The sequence below is a fragment of the Mesoplodon densirostris genome, chromosome 15 (assembly GCF_025265405.1).
Source record: "Mesoplodon densirostris isolate mMesDen1 chromosome 15, mMesDen1 primary haplotype, whole genome shotgun sequence".
NCBI lineage: Eukaryota > Metazoa > Chordata > Mammalia > Artiodactyla > Ziphiidae > Mesoplodon > Mesoplodon densirostris.
In genome coordinates, this window is record NC_082675.1 from 11,106,383 (window position 1) to 11,125,170 (window position 18,788).

General features: G+C 43.7%; 1 protein-coding gene across 4 annotated transcripts in view; it reads right to left on the reverse strand.

The window, feature by feature from the left end:
- Positions 1-346: 346 nt before the first annotated feature.
- The window catches only part of SUDS3 (SDS3 homolog, SIN3A corepressor complex component), a 40,090-nt gene continuing 21,648 nt past the window's right edge, over positions 347-18,788 (reverse strand). For 3 of the 4 annotated variants that reach the window (XM_060118808.1, XM_060118810.1, XM_060118811.1), the window contains 4 exons: positions 17,717-17,822; positions 6,661-6,745; positions 3,327-3,412; positions 347-886 (listed from right to left, as the gene is read on the reverse strand). In XM_060118808.1, the coding sequence (XP_059974791.1) occupies positions 781-886; positions 3,327-3,412; positions 6,661-6,745; positions 17,717-17,822 (383 nt within the window). In that variant the 3' untranslated portion in view covers positions 347-780. Of the gene's footprint in view, positions 887-3,224; positions 3,413-6,660; positions 6,746-17,716; positions 17,823-18,788 lie in introns of those variants that run through there. The other variant, XM_060118809.1, reaches the window with a different exon arrangement.

The window sequence follows — 18,788 nt, forward strand, 5'->3', positions numbered from 1 at the left end:
CTTGTTACATTCACCTCTCAGAACATTTAATGTACCAGTTAATGATGTTATTGTAAAAAAAAAGCCCACCAACTGCTTGCAATGGCTCTAAGTTATCATTATTATTTTTTGCCATGTTCTGGTATTATAGTGGTTTAAACTCTTTGGGAAAAAATGGTGCAACATTAAGTAGCAAGATTTCAAATTCCCAGATTAGAAACAATTTTTATATCAGGAGGAATTTTAGTAAAAAATCCAACGATAAAAGGAAATGTTAATAGAAAAACAAAAATACTGTAAAAAATAGGATTCCCCCCACCCAGCCCCAAGTTAGGTTAAAAAAAAAAAGTGGAACCAATCCCCCCCCCCCATATTTCTCTTAGAAAAGTCACCCAGTCCTAAATGCAGGGTCTTACACACCAATACAAGTAGCCTGATTTGCAGACCAGCCTCTGGGATCTTACACTGGCCCCAGTCTGAAGTTTTTTTTTTCAAACCTTAAGGTAAGTTAGGTAGTTAGACTTCCATAAATACTGGTATCCGAATGAATGAAAACATCCTGACTTTGGTATGGCTACAGAAATCTGGAAACTGTTCAAGAGGACACTGGCTTAGAGAGGGAGTTGAGGGAAGCACACAACAACCCCCAAGTGGAGGTAAAATAAACATTAGGCCACACCCATAGCAAACACTGTGTAATACCTGAGGCTGATGCCTTGAACGAAACACATGTAAAGGTTCTTGATCAGAATCACACACATACAGCTTCTTGAACAGAGTAACACACATACAGGTTCTTGATCAGATTAACACATGTATAGGTTCTTGATTGGAATTGTCTGGACCAAACTTTATCCAAGTTACCACTTGCAGGAAACAGTTTGAATTTGGTAATTCATCCAGTGCCCTGGAGTCCAAGAAGAGACAAAGACGTTTTGGAAGAAGAATAACCACCCGGGCTAAAAGCCAGGCCCCTCTTATTCTAGGAAGCTCAAAGTCTGTTTTTTCCTTCTCTCGTTCGATTTTGCCCATCACAAAAGCACCTACATCTCCCAACAAGGGGGATCTTCCACCCCAGGTCACCACAGGGGCCTGTCTGAGGGGAAGAACTGCTGATTTTTCATCCCTGGAGTGACTCAATAAAAAGCAAGTCTTCCGGGATCAGGAATATAATTTGCGTTGCTGTGTCTCAAGTGTACTTTACGGTTTCCTTCCCTCATTTTCACTAGATCATGATTGTTAAAGGTTGTGAGGATACTGAGAAGGCAGCGGTGGGGCTGCAACCATGCCGAAGTGTGGCCTCAAACATCCTCAAATTTACTGAAAAGGGTAAAGTGCCCGGTCTTCAAATCACCAGTTACTTCATGAAAGCACAAAGGACCCACCAGACAAGGCAAGAAAACAAGGCAACTTGCTGCTGCATCCATGCAGAAAAGTAGCTATCGATACAATCCTTCCCCAAAAAAACAAACTTTGGTGCAGTGTTAGGAAGACAAGATAATCATTAAAAAAAAAAAAAAAAATTAAAATAAACCACCTTCGATGGTAACACACACTAAATATATCTAAATAAATTTCCATCACAGGGCACAAGGGGATAACAAAGAGCTCCCTGATATTATGGGAGGTAACACACACCACAGTGACAATTCAATCAAGAGAGAGCCTCCCTTACAGCAAAGGCCGCCAAGAAGAAACAAAAGGTGAAGCCCCTGTTTACTGTCGATCTGGTTCACTATTGCAAAGATCATAATCATGGGGGGCTGGGAGGCAGAGAAGAAACTCAGAACGCCAGGTAATTTTGATAAACAGCCTCATCTGTCCTGTTCTCTAAATGAGACTCCAACACCAGAAAAAAATGAGAGGAAAATTGGATTATAAATGAAAAATAAAATGTATCTGTACAAGTCTTTACTCTGAGTCAGTAAGTAGGGTTTGGTCTCTGTTGAAGCCAGGACTCTGGAGAAGGTGATTTACTTGTCATCACAGCTCTACAACTAGCTGTGAGGTGTGTACATCAAGAGACAACACGAAGACAATCACTTGAGACCAAGGGAATTACTTACAAAGATTTCCCAGGATGTATAAGGTCTACTGATTGCCCATAGAGATGCTAATACTTGCTCTAACCCCAAATACTTTAAACATCTTAGGGTGGCAACTAGAATATCAGAAACAAAACAAGAAAATCATCACCCAGTGAGTTATTTCTGCCATTATGGGAATGAGGGAAAGGGAGCAGGGCAGGCTGTTTCACCAGGATTCATTAGGGAGAGTGCAGGTTTAGCGGCAGCCAACGGCCTTCCCCGTCTGCAACCTGGGGCCAGATCTCCTGGGAGCCCGGGAGTGCTGACAAGGTTCCATGGGTTCGGAATGGCCAAGGCAACACGGGCATCAGCGACGAGAAGAGTGCGATGTGAGTTACCAGTGAGAGTCTACAGATCACTGATGACTCCACCAACCATCTCACCTCCCCACCGACCACAGACAACCCGGATCACCAGCCGGCGGCAGGTGCCACCTCATCTACTTGGGAGCAGGAGAGAGGAGGGAATTACAAACGAAAGCTTCTGAAATGACCGCTTCTTGTTCTAGCCTGAGCTAGAACAAATGCGTTTGAATGAACCACTTGCTTTAAACAACATTTAAAATATGGAACCTTCAGCACTTTATGATATGAAACGCCCCCTTCCCTCAACCCCATTTACTGCAGTGCACGTCGTCTCCCAGGCGAATTTTTCTGTCTTTCAGCCGGTGGAATGGATGGCATACGCCAGATGTTACACAAGGCATTCATTTCTCCGAGAAGGCTTAGAGCCAGGAGAATTAATCTCCTTCTGCTAGGACCTCTGCCCCAAGCTTCTGGGGAAACGGTGAATTGGGCTTGACAAGGAAGGTAGCTACATGACCCACTAATCAGATTCAAAACATGAAAATGCACTGAGGAGGGTACCCCTTCCCACTCCTCATCATGACAGCAAGACCTAGATAATTAAGAGAGACGTCCCTGCAAACTCAAAGGAGGCTTTAAAAAAAAAAAAGACAAAGTATAAGCAAAAAACAAAGAAATCAGTAAAGCAAACTCCCAATTCTCCTGAAAGTAAAATAGTCTCATGGTGACGGATGACTGGAAGAAGTCGAGGCAGGGAAAGAATGACACAAAGGCGGGAAGTGCCTGGCCACAAGGGCGCCTTGCAGAATCCACCACAGTGTTCTCCATTTTCCAAGGCCAAGCAAGTAGCAAGTCCCAAGTTAAAAACTTTCTATTAAGAGCAAAACAAAACCAAAAACCATTCCAGAAAAGGGGTCAAGGGAAGCACAACACTGGAGAAAGTCAGGCCGCTGACCTCCGGCGGATCACGAAGAGCCCGCGCTGAAGCTGGCCCAAGTAAATCCTCATCTTGGTGCTGTCGCTTGTCTTCCTCACCCAGATCTGCAGGGGAGATGGAAAAGGAACAGGATGAGAGGCTAATCCTGAGGGGAAAATGTTCCAGAGCATCGGGATGTTTGCATGAATTAGGTGTAGCCAGACAGCTGGCAACCTCTTCCTGTCAACCCGTGAGGCATTCACAGGCCTTGACCTCTGGCCTCCTAAAGGCATGCCTCCACCACAGAGAGCAGGCATCACCCTTGAACTCATTTCTCTTACACCTTTGAGTAAGAAAATGGAAAGCACGGTGTTCTTGAGTTCCATTCTTGCCTTCATCTTAAAGACTCTTTTTTTTTTTTTTTTTCTAGACTGCACTGTGTAGCAGGTGGGCTCTTAGTTCCCCGACCAGGGATCGAACCCGTGTCCCCTGCACTGGGAGTGTGGAGTCTTAACCACTGGACCACCAGGGAAGTCCCCTTAAGGACTCTTTTTGATATGGTATGATTACAGTATTATCAACATTCAAGACACATATATTCATAAACTTACAATCAAATTAGAAAATATTTTCCTTGCCCCTAGGGACTTCCATAGTATAGCCTTTCAATTCTCTGGTTTCCTGGCAATTAAGGCTAATGGTCCTAACAGCAAAAGATAGAAAAATTAACAACAAAAGAAATGCCCACGGGTGAGCAAAGGCCCAATGAGGATGCTGAGAAGGCCAAATTAGCTTAAGACAGTCCTTCCCTCCTGACCGCATCATTCTCCCACAGATGGGATCAGACGTCTGGCACTGTACAGGGCAGATGTATTCTTCCCTAGAACTGAAAACGAGCTCTTCCAGCATGGGGCCGCCAGAGCTGCCAAGTGCACCCGGTATGTGGCATCCCTGTAGCCAGGGAGGGCAAGGAGAGCTGCCACCTCGGTCACCTGACCCACTTGCGGGGGAGATTACTGGGGGCCAGACACTGTGCTGACCAAACTGACCAAGCTCCTTCATCCTCAGAACAATCCTATGGAGTAAGTACTGTTATCACCCCCATTTTACAGAAGAGCAACGCCGAGTCCACTTGTCCAATGGGAATCCTGGCGCCTGACATCAAAGCCCCTTGCTCTTCTTACCTGGTTCCCTGCTTTCTCACCCCTTCTCTCATCCATGTTATTAACACATGATCAGATGGAGACAAAAGCATGAGTTTTTTAAAGATCTGCATCTCACCTATATATGCAAGTACAAGTTTACAAATATAGCTCCTCCTTTGCCCATTCAGTTGTCAGGTTTAAAAAAGTTTATTCAGGGCTTCCCTGGTGGCGCAGTGGTTAAGAATCTGCCTGCCAATACAGGGGACAGCTTCGATCCCTTGTCCTGGAACATCCCACATGCCTCGGAGCAACGAAGCCCTTGCACCACAACTACTGAAGCCTGCGCACCTAGAGCCCACGCTCCGCAACGAGAAGCTACTGCAATGCGAAGCCTGTGCACCACAACGAAGAGTAGCCCCGCTCACCGCAACTAGAGAAAGCCCGCACGCAGCAACGAAGACCCAACACAGCCAAAAATAAATAAATAAATTTATTTTTTAAAAAAAGCTTATTCAGAAAAAGAGAAAGCTATTCTCAGTTTCATATTTCCTTACTGTGATTATTTAACAACAAAGAGACTTTAAAGTCAAATACACTTGTTTAAAAATAAAGACCTCACCTGAGGCTGAGCCTCTGAAGGACCTTGCAGAACCATTTTAAACTGAAAACTGACCCCAAGGAGGGCTGAAGAGCCAGTCACCGACATGCTCAGACCCACGCACCAAATATGCTCAGAGTCAAGTTATGCAGAAGCCAAGTAGCTTCAGTGTTACTTAGGATTTCACCTGAAAAAATGAGCTGGAATACTTCCAAGAAGTGAGAAATGTTTTCCCTGTTGCAAGCCTCCGACGCACTGAGGCTTCTCCCCTCCAGGAGACATGTCTCAGTGTCACTGTTTCCTTGTCAGACTTCGCTAACACTCTATTATGTCAAAGGGTGACAATCTTCAACAGAGAGAGAGAAAAAAAATCTAACTTGCATTTCTGTTTCCCTGAAAAGTCCTGAGGTGTCACAGAGAATAATGCATGGGTTCTGAAATTAGGTTCAGGGACGAGGAGGCCACACGCCCTCTGTGCAGCAGCCCACACAGCCAGGCACACGTGCTCCGCTGTGAAACTGCAAAGCCCCTGCCAGGGCAGCGGCTCTCTGAGATGCCCTGTTCCGACCTGGCTTAGGGTGACACACAGATCACGAGCCCAGAGGAAAATGACATTCATATATCTGGAAGGCTCTCCCTAACTTCTAAGTGAACAATCACTTTGCCAACTAGTCACATTTGAGGGCATTTTCAATTCAGGAAGCTGGGAGAATAGAATAGGCTTAAGTTATTTCATAATCCACCTTCATCAGACTTACTATGCACTGGCACGAATAAGTTACAGAGGTAGACACATAAAAATCAATTTCTTTGCAGACATTTGTGGACTGATAAAAGATCAAGCCAAACAAGCTATTAACGTTTCAAACTGTTTTTTGACTACTAACAATACCAGTTACACACTGCTGACACCCTCCTAAAGAAGGGTCAGCTGGAGAGCTCACAGGCTAGTCACATCATCCTTCAGCATGACCCTCAGAGCTAACTTTCAACCAGCTCCCATCCTTTAAGAGAGACTGGAGGAGACCAGTCCCTAAGGGTATGAGCCTGGTAGCTCACTGTTCAGAAGCACAACAGGACACCTCGGATTAGAGAGACGGCAGGTGAAGAGTAGTGTGTGGGTCAGATCAGGCCAGCACCCATTTACTGAACACTTACTGTGTGCCAGACCCTGTGCCAGGAGCCTTGTTAGATCCTCAGAGCATGAAACAAATCTGAGTGCACATGAAAGCTCGAGAGAAATAACAGCAAAGACAGAGTATGCTCCAACGGCAAGTCCCATCCTCAGCAGATGGCTGCCTCAATAAGCAGCAGGATTTGAACGTGCAGACATCACACCAACTTGCCTTGTGTCCTTTCCTGCAGTCTATCACAGTGGTGCCCAACTCAATTACTCTGCAGGGGGTTCACAAAACCACAAGGCTTACACAAACCCGCATAAACTGCAGTCATACAAAGTAAGGGATTTTTAAGGGTGATTTTGCCTATGTGCAATTTCAGCCTCAAAGTGCTGACTTTAGAATCTAAACCACATACAACACTGTGATTCCACCGTACTTTCTTGGTGGCACTCACATTGCAGGTTTGTTCCATTTTGCTTTCCTAAAGGGTGACAGAGGTTCAGTCTTACCTCATTGGCTCCGACAGAGCTGATCACACAACTCAATTTCTGGTTGTCCTTTGACTCTAGATAGATGGCCTGGCTCTTGTGGTACCTGCGGGAAAAAAGACACACATTTGTTTTTTTAACCACTTTATTGAGGTATGACTGACATGTGAGAAGTAGTACGTATTTAATGTATACAACTCAATGAGTTTCGGGATAAGTACATACCTGTGAAACCATCACCACCATCAAGGCCATAAACATAATCCACCTCCTCCCAAAGTTTTCTCCCACCCTCTATTATAACTATTGTTTTGTGGCTTTCTTTCCTTTTGTGGTAAGAATATTTACCATAAGGTTTACCCTCTTAACAAATTTTAAGTATACAGTATTGTTAAGGGCCCAAATTTAGAAAAGGAATAAAGAAAGGACGCAAAGGAGGGAAGAAAAAAAAAACACAACAAAAAATATAATTAAAGGAATCTTAATTTATAGTTGAGGAACAGCCTGGATTTCAGGTTTAATTTACAGGCTTCCATCCTTGGATTGGATCAGATGACCTCCTAATCTCCTTCTAAGTCTAAAAATTACATTCTTGGTTCCACTGCAGAGTGGAAAAGAGGGCCAAGGAAAGGGCTAGAAAACTAACTCTGTATTTTAGGTTTTTATTTGAACTATATGACCCAGTTCAAAAAGTAAATTATAATTTTTTAAGTAAAACCTCTGTCCCCACTTTCTGCCTCCACCCCAAAACACTGAGGAGGGTTGGGTGGACAAAATGAACAGGTGGGCTTGAACAGACTGTCCCGTTATATATTTTCTATTTGTCCAAGTAAGTCATCAACAAGAAGGCAAGCCAAATTCAGTCCTTACTTTGATCACTCATTCAGCAAATACTCATTAGCCACTTGTTGTGTACCACTGACCACCCTGGAGGGTGGAGTGGACAGTGAACAAGGCCACAAGGTCCCTGCCGTCAGGAGCTTCAAATACAGTGGCAGTGACAAATATGAAATAATCACACCTGGCAAGTACTAACTAGGTGAAGTTCTGACTGTTAGACTTGCACCAAAGGGTATCTAATTTGGCCTGGTCAGTCGGGAGGGCAGCTCTGAATGGAGTAGATAAGACAGACTCCCCCCTTTCAGTCCCTGCATCTATTCTGTAGTGTAGGACCACCCTCACCTTCTTCTACAAGTTCAGGGACAAGGCAGAGGATGAAAAATGAGGAAGCCAGGGCCAAAGCCCAAATGAGTCAGTAACAGCTGCCACAGGAGGAAGGAGCAGCTACTGGGTGACAGGAGTTGGAAACATCAGCTGAGCTGCTGCTGGCAGCCCTGGCCTAGGCCAGCCCAGTTCAGTCAAGATAACCTTTGGTTCATTCTGGCTGCAGAGAGTTGGCTTAACAGACCCACTAACTCATATAACTTCCACCAAAACACATCTCCCAGCAAAGCACTGCATCTAACCATTATTTCTGTGGGGGAAGAAGACAGACTCTGTTTTGCTGGTACAGTGAAATAATCCACTGCTAAGATATCACAGTAAAGGAGGTACTTCACTCCCACAATGGGCTTTTTCCAATCAAGGTTCTAAACATTCTTTAACCTGCTACTTAGGAGCGGAAAACTCAAGTTTCCAAGTCAATTTACTTCCTGAGAACACCATTAAAAGAAGTCAAATCATAAATTCAACTAGAACAGCGAGACTGGTTTAGACCCAGCTTGAAAGCTGCTTTTGGCCAGGGATTAGGTGGTAAACTGGGTCAGGGGACCTCCATTATGCTAAATATGGAATATTACAAGGTCTGAATTAACAAAGTGCATGAGGAAAGGTTCAATTAGTTCACAGAAAACTCAAACTTGAGTTTCCCTCCCACATCTAAGCCAACCATCCTATGTAAATGGTAATGTCTTGAGTAATGGTTAGAATAAAAACAGAAGGGGAGAACATTCACAGTTATTCTATGGGGGTTGTGAGTTATTAAAGAGATAAAAACACAAAACAACATGCAACTAGCCTCAAGTCATCCTGATACTACTTTCTAAATAAAGAAAGGTCATGGGTGTGGTGTAGGAGTATATTACTAGTGTGGAAACGTGGTCAATATACTGCTCAGTCAAGAAAAAAACTACGTCCATTATGTCCCTGTGTGCGTAATACAACATAATGCGTGTTACATGTGTATCATATACACACATACATAAAAATCGGTAAATTTATATTAAAATGTCTATTAAGTGTATATTAAAATTTCATAAAAATATAAAGTTTTATAAAAATATAAAAGAATGATATTCTTTTTATTGCATAGCTTTCTTCTTTCCAGAATAAACAGGTATTACTTGTAATCAAAGAGTAAACAGTACTTTCTTATAAGTTATGGTACTGAAAAACACCAAAGTAACCAAAGGGCAGGAAGAAAACTTAATGTCACAAATTAATGTCTTAGTGTCTGTTAAAGACAACTCTGGGAGACAAGTGAGACAACTCTCCTGAGACGTGCTGCATTTTCCTTCAGATGCGCTCAGCACCCAAACCCCAACCCATCCGACTGGCTTTAAAGTAAACATCAGGAGTAAACCATGCAATGTGGTCTACTACCCCTGGAAAGCGGTCTGGGACCTGCACATCTGGCCACCTCCCAAATCCGCCTGCTCTGGGACCACCGGATGGTGGTGGCCTGAATGCCCAGCAGTGCTCCATGTGCTCCCTGGGCTCCACAGGAGACCTCACCAGCATGTTTCCCAAACCAGCTGATTCCCAGGTCCTCGTGAAGCAGAGGCCCTGGGACCTCCAGTGGTTATCAGGCACCACACAATGGTCTTGGGGAACCATTATCCCTGGATATCAAATCTAGTACATTACCCAAATTCCCTGGGGAAAAAAAAAAAGTCCTCAGAAATTAAAGTGCTCATGCTGGGGCGGCAGTTTCAAGATGAAACCAAACAGTATATGACAACCATAACATACAAACTTACTTGCTGATTTCTAAATACTAATTAAAAGGAGGGGGGATTCAGAATATGTTTAGACACAAAAAAATGTTAAAAAAACAAAAATAAAGTTAAATTAGTAAAAATGTACATTATCACTTTTTTTTTTTTTTTTGCCAATTAACCTGTTTTACAAGCTACAACTCATCTCTGCTGAAAAAATACTTTGAATAGCCTCAGAGAACAAGCCCCAAATGTCAAATTGACTTTATTACTAACGGAAATCCTCACCTGGGAATCCCTACAGTTAAGTTCTTAAAGCTCTGCCTCTACTGTTAAACCTGACAAACTAGAACCACCGCTACTATTATGGAAAAAAGCAATTTCTTTAGAAGGTGGGTCAAAAAGTGGGGCAGGAAAGGGGTAGAATTAATTTAATTTTGTATCCTACTGGGAATACTGATATTAACGTGTCATTTCCCCAAAAAACCCCATGAATACCATGTTACAACTACAGGACTTCAAGGAATCCCGATTCTAGCTGTAAAGAGTCACTGTTTTGAGTTAATAATCTCTCGTGTCAGGCGAAGGCTGGAGGGTTAAATCCACCCATACAAGTGGGTGACTTCACTGAATTCACTTCAGCAGTGCTGGATTTAAAGTGAGGGAAGAAAAAACAGTCCACCGGCACCATCAGTGAGTTACTTTAAAATCTCAGCTACTTTCGCAGTACTTTCTAAGAAGGGTCATTAGTTCAAATCAAAATGTGAGGAAAACTTACAGGATATAAAATGTCTTAAAAGCAGTATAAGACCCAGGACAAGGGAAGATGCTTATCTTTCAAAATGAAATGTAGCTTGATAAGCGTTCAGGCCAAGATGGTAAGCCCAAACCACGCCCATTTTGCTGAAGTCATTTAAAACTGAATGAAACATATTTTGCCAGAAATACTGTTTCACCAAAGTACTCCACATCACTGGAAAGAGCAGAAAGTGATTCAGCCGACCTCTCAGCCACAGGCCACAACTGCTGGAAAAGAAGGAAGAATGAAAGCCTCCAAACTGACAAGGACACAAAAGCCAAACATCAGGAGCCTGGTGAGACGCGAGAGGCCTGTCCTGTAGAGGACTCCTGGCAAGCACCTTCCAGATGGGGGGGGGGGGGAGGAAGGGAGGGACCTGCCTTTCAGCAGATGAGTCATGAACCTGACCTCCAAGGCCAAAGAAGGGAAACACACAGAATACAGAAAACAACAGTCTCAATATTTAACAAGAGAGTAAGCAACTTTAAAGTCACTAAAATAGTAAAATGCTCCGAGACACTGGACAGATTTCTGCCGCCACTGGGAGAAAGACAGTGATTGTGACATTCCTCCAAAATGCTTAGGTGATCTACCACAGCCCACTTGACCACTGTCTACATTAGGAGTCACCGTGGGTCCTTTCTTTAGAAAAACAAGAATTTTATTTTACTGCATTTTCATCCTCAAGACATGTCTCACAAAGTCTAAGGATTAAGCCTTAGAAGGAGGAAGATCAGAAGCAATGCAATGACAAAATGAACATCATTTGAAATATCACGTGGCTTTAAGACTCACAGCTCTGTAAAAATGTTAGTGATAAATCTTATCATTTTTGAAGATGGTTCTTATGTGTGGGCTTGATCTTTAAAGGTTACTTGGTTTTCATTATTAGAAACATTTTTCATTTTATTTTGCCCCTCAGGGTGCTGAGCTGTCAGGGCCTGCCACCTAGTGGTGCTGTGTTCTGATAAGCTAGGTTAGGACACAACATAACTGGCCTCTGAGGAGAACAACGGTCGTCAAATGAGAGGGGCAGCAGTCACTAAGATCAGGGTTACAGGGGGCAGTCAAGACGGCACGCATCTCCTCACAACTAGGGCACCGGACAGGCACCAGTGGGGGACTATGGACACCTAAGGGGACGGGAGGAACCCCCAGAAACCAGGTAGGACGTGGGGCGTGGGGGGAGTGAAGGGGGAGAAGTGGAGGCAGGACAGGACTGGTGCCCCTGAGAGGCAGCTGGGGGAGGGGAAGGGGTCCCTCGCCCCAAGGGGGAAATTGGGGGAACACTGGGAGGGCAGAGGATTAAAAAGGAGTGTGGCCAGGTTCCCCCTGCCCACTTGGGCCCCCAGGAACCTGCTGAGATCCCGGGTCTGATCCTCTGCCCAGAGGCGCCCTCCAGCCACGCGGGTCCTGAGGGAGTGGGAGGGAGGGAAGGGGGAGCAAAAGTAAAGGCCAGACCTCTGGGACCAGCACCCCTGAGGGGCGGCTGGGGGAGGGGAGGAGTTCCTACACCCAGCAGGACCCACCCATGGTTAGGGGTCCAGCAATGAGGGAGACCCTGGGGAAGATGGTCGGGGAGGGGCGCGAAGGAACGGAGTGGAACGGGGCCAGTGCTTTCCCTGTCCGCTTAGGCACCAGGGAGCCCAGCAGGCTGGGTCCTAATCCCTTGACCTCGGGGCCTCCCTCTTGCCTCACAGAGCCCAAGCCCTGCCCCACACCCCCACCCAGAGCCCCACTCCTACAATGGGGGAACCCCTCCAACGCCCTGGGCCTAAACCCCACCCACACAGCCTCCCGCAGGGCCCTACCTCCAAATTCCAAACTCCACTCTCCAGAGGCCCTCCCTTCCACGTGCAGCCTCTCCCCTTGCGCAGGTCCTAAGCAGAGGCCCTGCCCCACGCTTGACCTTTGCCCCGCCTAGGCCCCACCCCATGCCCAAAGTCACCTGCCCACCAGCCTAGGTCCCGCCCCACCCTAAAGCCCACCCCTGCCCAAGTTCCAACCCTGCCTAAACTCCACCCACCTAGGCAAGACTTTTTTTTTTTTCTGTTTTCCTCTTTTAGATTGGGGTGCTCTTTTACCCTGTTGTCAACTGTTGCTGATTCTTTTATATTTTTATTTTTCTTAATACAGTTTCTATTTTTCTAATTTTATTTTATTCTTTATACTTTGTTATTGTTCTCTTCTATTGGCTTGTCCCCCCCCCCCACCTTTTGGTTTCTTTTTCCTGCTGTGGTTTTATTTTACCTTGTTGCAGTTGCTTCAATTATAGTTTTATTTTTCCTACTATATTTTTTATCTAATCTTATTTTGTTTTTTATTCTTTTTTTTTTTTTTTTTTGCAGTACGCGGCCCTCTCACTGTCGTGGCCTCTCCCGTCGCGGAGCACAGGCTCCAAACATGCAGGCTCAGCAGCCATGGCTCACGGGCCCAGCCGCTCCGCGGCATGTGGCAGACCGGGGCACAAACCAGTGTCCCCTGCATCGGCAGGCGGACTCTCAACCACTGCGCCACCAGGGAAGCCCTGTTTTATATTCTTTGATATTGTACTGCTCCCTTTTTTCTTTTTTTTTTAACCACGCCACAAAGCTTGTGACATCTTGGTTCCCAGGCTGGAGGTCAGGTCCAGGCTCCTGTGGTGGGGGCTTCGAGTCCAAACCATTGGACTAATAGACAACCTCAGACCCCCGGGAATATTAATCGGAGTGAGGCCTCCTGGAGATGCTCATCTCAGTGCCAAAAGCTGGCTCTATCCAACTGCCTGCAAACTCCAGGGCTGGACGTCTCAGGCCAAACAACCAGTAAGATAGGAATACAGCACCATCCATCAAAAAGAGGAAAAGAAAAAAATAGAAGTGACAGAAAAATATGTTACAGATGAAGGATCAAGGTAAAAACCTACAGGACTAAATAAATGAAGACGAAATAGGCAACCTACCTGAAAAAGAATTCAGAGTAATGATAGTAAAGAGGATACAAAATCTTGGAAACAGAATGGAGAAAGTACAAGAAACATTTAACAAGGATCTAGAAGAACTAAACAGCAAACAGTGATGAACAACGCATTTACTGAAATTAAAAATACTCTAGAAGGACTCAATAGCAGAATAACTGAGGCAGAAGAACGGATAAGTGAGCTGGAAGATAAAATGGTGGAAATAACTGCCAGAGAGCAGAATAAAGAAAAAAGAATTGAGGAGTCTCAGAGACCTCTGGGACAACATTACACGCACCAACAATCGAGTTATAGGAGTCCCAGAAGAAGAAGAGAAAAAGAAAGGGACTGAGAAAATAATAGAAGAGATTATAGTTGAAAACTTCCCTAAAATGGGAACGGAAATAATAAATCAAGTCCAGGAAGCACAGAGACTACCATACAGGATAAAACCAAAGAGAAAGATGCCAAGACACATATTAATGAAACTATGAAAAGTTAAATACAAGTAAAAAAATATTAAAAGCAGCAAGGCCAGGGCTTCCCTGGTGGCGCAGTGGTTGAGAGTCTGCCTGGCGATGCAGGGGACACGGGTTCGTGCCCCAGTCCGGAGGGTCCCACATGCCGCGGAGCGGCTGGGCCCATGAGCCACGGCCGCTTAGCCTGCGCGTCCTAGCCTGTGCTCCGCAACGGGAGAGGCCACAACAGTGAGAGGCCCACGTACCGCCAAAAAAAAAAAAAAAAAAAATCCTCAACAAAATACTAGCAAACAGAATCCAACAGTACATTAAAAGGATCATATACCATGATCAAGTGGGGTTTATCCCAGGAATGCAAGGATTCTTCAATATACGTAAATCAATCAATGTGATACACCATATTAAAAAACTGAAGGATAAAAACCACATGATCATCTCAATAGATGTTGAAAAACCTGTTGACAAAATTCAACACCCATTTATGATAAAAACTCTCCAGAAAGTAGGCAAAGAGGGAACCTACCTCAACATAATAAAGCCCATATATGACAAACCCACAGCCAACATCATTCTCAATGGTAAAGAACTGAAACCATTTCCTCTAAGATCAGGAACAAGACAAGGTTGTCTACTTTCACCATCATTCAACATAGTTTTGGAAGTTTTAGCCACAGCAATCAGAGAAGAAAAAGAAATAAAAGGAATCCAAATTGGAAAAGTAGAAGTAGAACTGTCACTGTTTGCAGATGACATGATACTACACATAAAGAATCCTAAAGATGCACAGAAATTTCTTGCATTCCTACACACTAATGATGAAAAATCTGAAAGAGAAATTAAGGAAACACTCCCATTTACCACTGCAACAAAAAGAATAAAATACCTAGGAATAAACCCACCTAAGTAGACAAAAGACCTGTATGTGGAAAACTATAAGACACTGATAAAAGAAATTAAAGATGATACAAACAGCTGGAGAGATATACCATGTTCTTTGATTGGAAGAATCAACATTGTGAAAATGACTCTACTACCCAAAGCAATCTATAGATTCAATGCAATCCCTATCAAACTACCAATGGCATTTTTCACAGAACTAGAACAAAAAATTTCACCATTTGTATGGAAACACAAAAGACCCCAAATAGCCAAAGCAATCTTGAGAAAGAAGAACGGAGCTGGAGGAATCAGGCTCCCTGACTTCAGACTATACTACAAAGCTACAGTCATCCAGACAGTATGGTGCTGGCACAAAAACAGAAATATAGATCAATGGAACAGGATAGAAAGCCCAGAGATAAACCCACGCACATATCATCACCTTATCTCTGATAAAAGAGGCAAGAGTATACAGTGGAGGAAAGACAGCCTCTTCAATAAGTGGTGCTGGGAAAACTGGACAGCTACAGGTAAAAGAATGAAATTAGAACACTTCCTAACACCATACACAAAAATAAACTCAAAATGAGTTAAAGACCTAAATGTAAGGCCAGACACTATCAAACTCGTAGAGGAAAACATAGGCAGAACACTCTACGAAATAAATCACAGCAAAATCCTTTTTAATCCACCTCCTAGAGAAATGGAAATAAAAACAAAAATAAACAAATGGGACCTAATAAAACTCAAAGCTTTTGCACAGCAAAGGAAACCATAAACAAGATGAAAAGACAACCCTCAGAATGGGAAAAATATTTACAAACAAAGCAACTGACAAAGGATTAATCTCCAAAATATACAAGCAGCTCATGCAGCTCAATATCAAAAAAACACACAACCCAATCCAAAAATGGGCAGAAGACCTAAATAGACATTTCTCCAAAGAAAATATATAGATTGTCAACAAACACATGAAAGGATGCTCAACATCACTAACCATTAGAGAAATGCAAATCCAAACTACAATGAGGTATCACCTCACACCAGTCAGAATGACCATCATCAAAAAATCTACAAACCATAAATGCTGGAGAGGGTGTAGAGAAAAGGGAACCCTCTTGCACTGCTGGTGGGAATGTAAATTGATACAGCCACTATGGAGCACAGTATGGAGGTTCCTTAAAAAACTAAAAGTAGAACTACCATATGTCCCAGCAATCCCACTACTGGGCACATACCCTGAGAAAACCATAATTCAAAAAGAGTCATGGACCACAATGTTCATTGCAGCTCTATTTACAATAGCCAGGACATGGAAGCAACCTAAGTGTCCATCGACAGATGAATGGATAAAGAAGACGTGGCACATCTATACAATGGAATATTAGTCAGCCATAAAAAGAAACGAAACTGAGTTATTTGTAGTGAGGTGGATGGACCTACAGTTGGTCATACAGAGTGAAGCAAGTCAGAAAGAGAAAAACAAATACCATATGCTAACACATATATATGGAATCTAAAAAAAAAAAAGGTTCGGATGAACCTAGGGACAGGACAGGAATAAAGGCACAGACATAGAGAATGGACTTGAGGACATGGGGAGGGGGAAGGGTAAGCTGAGACGAAGTGAGAGAGTAGTATTGACATATACACACGACCAAATGTAAAAGAGATAGCTAGTGGGAAGCAGATGCATAGCACAGGGCGATCAGCTCTGTTCTCTGTAACCACCTAGAGGGGTGGGATGGGGAGGGTGGGAGGGAGACACAACAGGGAGGGGATATCGGGATATACGTATGCATATAGCTGATTCACTTTGTTATACAGCAGAAACTGACACAACACTGTAAAGCAATTATACTCCAATAAAAATGTTAAAGAAAAAAAAAAAAAGATCAGGTTTACAGACAGAGCCAGCCTTCATCGTCCAATGTGTTATTAACTCACTGCAGCCTCAGAGGTGGAACTGATCTATTTCAGGCATCACGAGGTCTCTAAGCATTCTTCCCAACTTCAGAAGTACAATATTATAAGGTTATCAACTAACACAGTGTTGGGGTTTTTTGCGAAAGCTCAAAACATTCAAAATAACCACAACTCTAATTTTGGGTTAAATAAATATACTGAAACTCAAAAAAATCATACAACCATTATAAATGACAATTACAGAAAGCATACAATAACCCAGAAAAACATATAAACAAGTGGAAAGGCAGTACGCAATTATGTGTCTGCCATGACTTAACCTGAGTGAGACTATGCCTGCATGTGGGCAATGAATAGAAGGAAGAAATTCGAATTTAAAGAAAAGGTGGCAAGGTCCGGGTGACTTGTCACAGAGCAAACAGTAAATATTTGTTGAAAGAGTAAATGCATGAGTATTTGTTTTTCACATTGTTTTGCCATTTTCTTCCCAACGAAAACGCTGGTGGTCTGAAGGTTTCAAACCATCTTCAATCTAAACTAGTAACGTTTTAGGATACACCTCCCCCGATTATTTTTCCTGGAACACTCGTGCTGCAGGACGTTGCATGCAAAAGGGTACCTCAGTCAAATAAACAACACCTAATAACATCTCAGAAATTCGCAGTGCACATTAGCATATCAGAGGACCCAGAGTGCAACAATGATGAAACCCGTTGGTCTTAGCTAACACGGCCATTCCCCCAAACTCGTCTGACCACTAAATCCTTTCTTCCACAGAACTCCTATTAAGTTTTGCACACAGGGGTGCAGTTAAGAGAGGGCAGAGGGAGACATAAGCCCTGATCCCAGTCTACAGGGGCACCACAAGTTCTAGTATGGTGACCGCAGCATGGAGAGAGAACGGGGGCCACTACCAGAAGAGCACGTTTTGGGGAAGCACTGCCTTCAGAGAGCTAAAAAGCCATATGGAATCAAGACTCCTGACAACTTCTAAATGCTCCTCCACCTTCAGTTAAGCAGCAGCCATGCTCTGAAATAACAACTATAGACAGCCCCAGCCCTCTTTCCAAATGGTTCTTTTGAGATTCTAACGAGTAATCTGTGTTTACCAAGAACATACCATCTTTTATCATAGTACAGTTTGCCATCTTCTATCCGAGCTTCAAACCTCTGGGCTGGAGACTCTGCAGGTGTGGCGGGCAAGTGTTCGGGAGAGGACGGGGATGCTGGAGGAACCAAAGAGATATTTCAATGACTAAGCGTGGCACGAGCATGCGAGTCCACGAGCTAACATGCTTTCATTGAAATGCTATTAAAAAGGGGGAAACAATCATGATCAAGTCCTTACAGTTGTAATAAATGGGAATTCAACAAAATTCTTGTACATCACATCTAACTTAATCCTTAAAGCAACTCTGCGAGGAAGGCAAGGCAAAGAGTAACCTCACCACACAGAAGGGAAACTGAAACCTGAGGCTCAGACAGGCTAAGGGGTTTGCCCAAGGTGACTCAGAGCAGGATTGTAGCAACACTGACCATCAGAAGCTCCAATGGCAAGAACTAGAAAAATCTCTTTAAATTTATAAAAATGGAATCATTTCTAGAAATATTTATTACAAAGCAGGGCAGGTTACCGGGCATGTATGGAGTCAAGCTAACACATTGCTGATAACTGCAGTGGGTTCAAATCATCTAAATTCACACACTCACAAAACCCCCTCCCCACCAGGCCTTCAGAAACTCAGGACTTCTCTGTGGACCATGGCAGCTCTCAGGAGGGAATTATCTAGAGCGAGAAGAAGCTTGTTTTCTTTCACAAGACTTGGCTGGTAGAGGGATGTGTAAGTAATTGCAGAGCTTAAAACCAAAAAAAAAAAAAAAAGCCTTGTCAGTTCAGAATTCTATTTTGCAGCCTAGCAACAACCCTTAAGTGCTGCTCTGAACGGAAGCACCCTGAACACTGGGCGGGTCTCCTCTGTAAGCTGGGACTGGGAGCAGCCCGAGAGGCCGTTACCAGAAGCAGCTGCGAAAAGCCACTGGGTAAGCATGCCTCGCACTGCAACTCCACAAAGCAACTCACGCTGCAAAACCCTTCTGGTTTCATTTTCAGAAATGCATGTGCACTTAAATCTTATGCCTGATGCCTACACAGAAGGAAATGTCTCTCTTAAAATAAATCCTAAGGAAAAGAC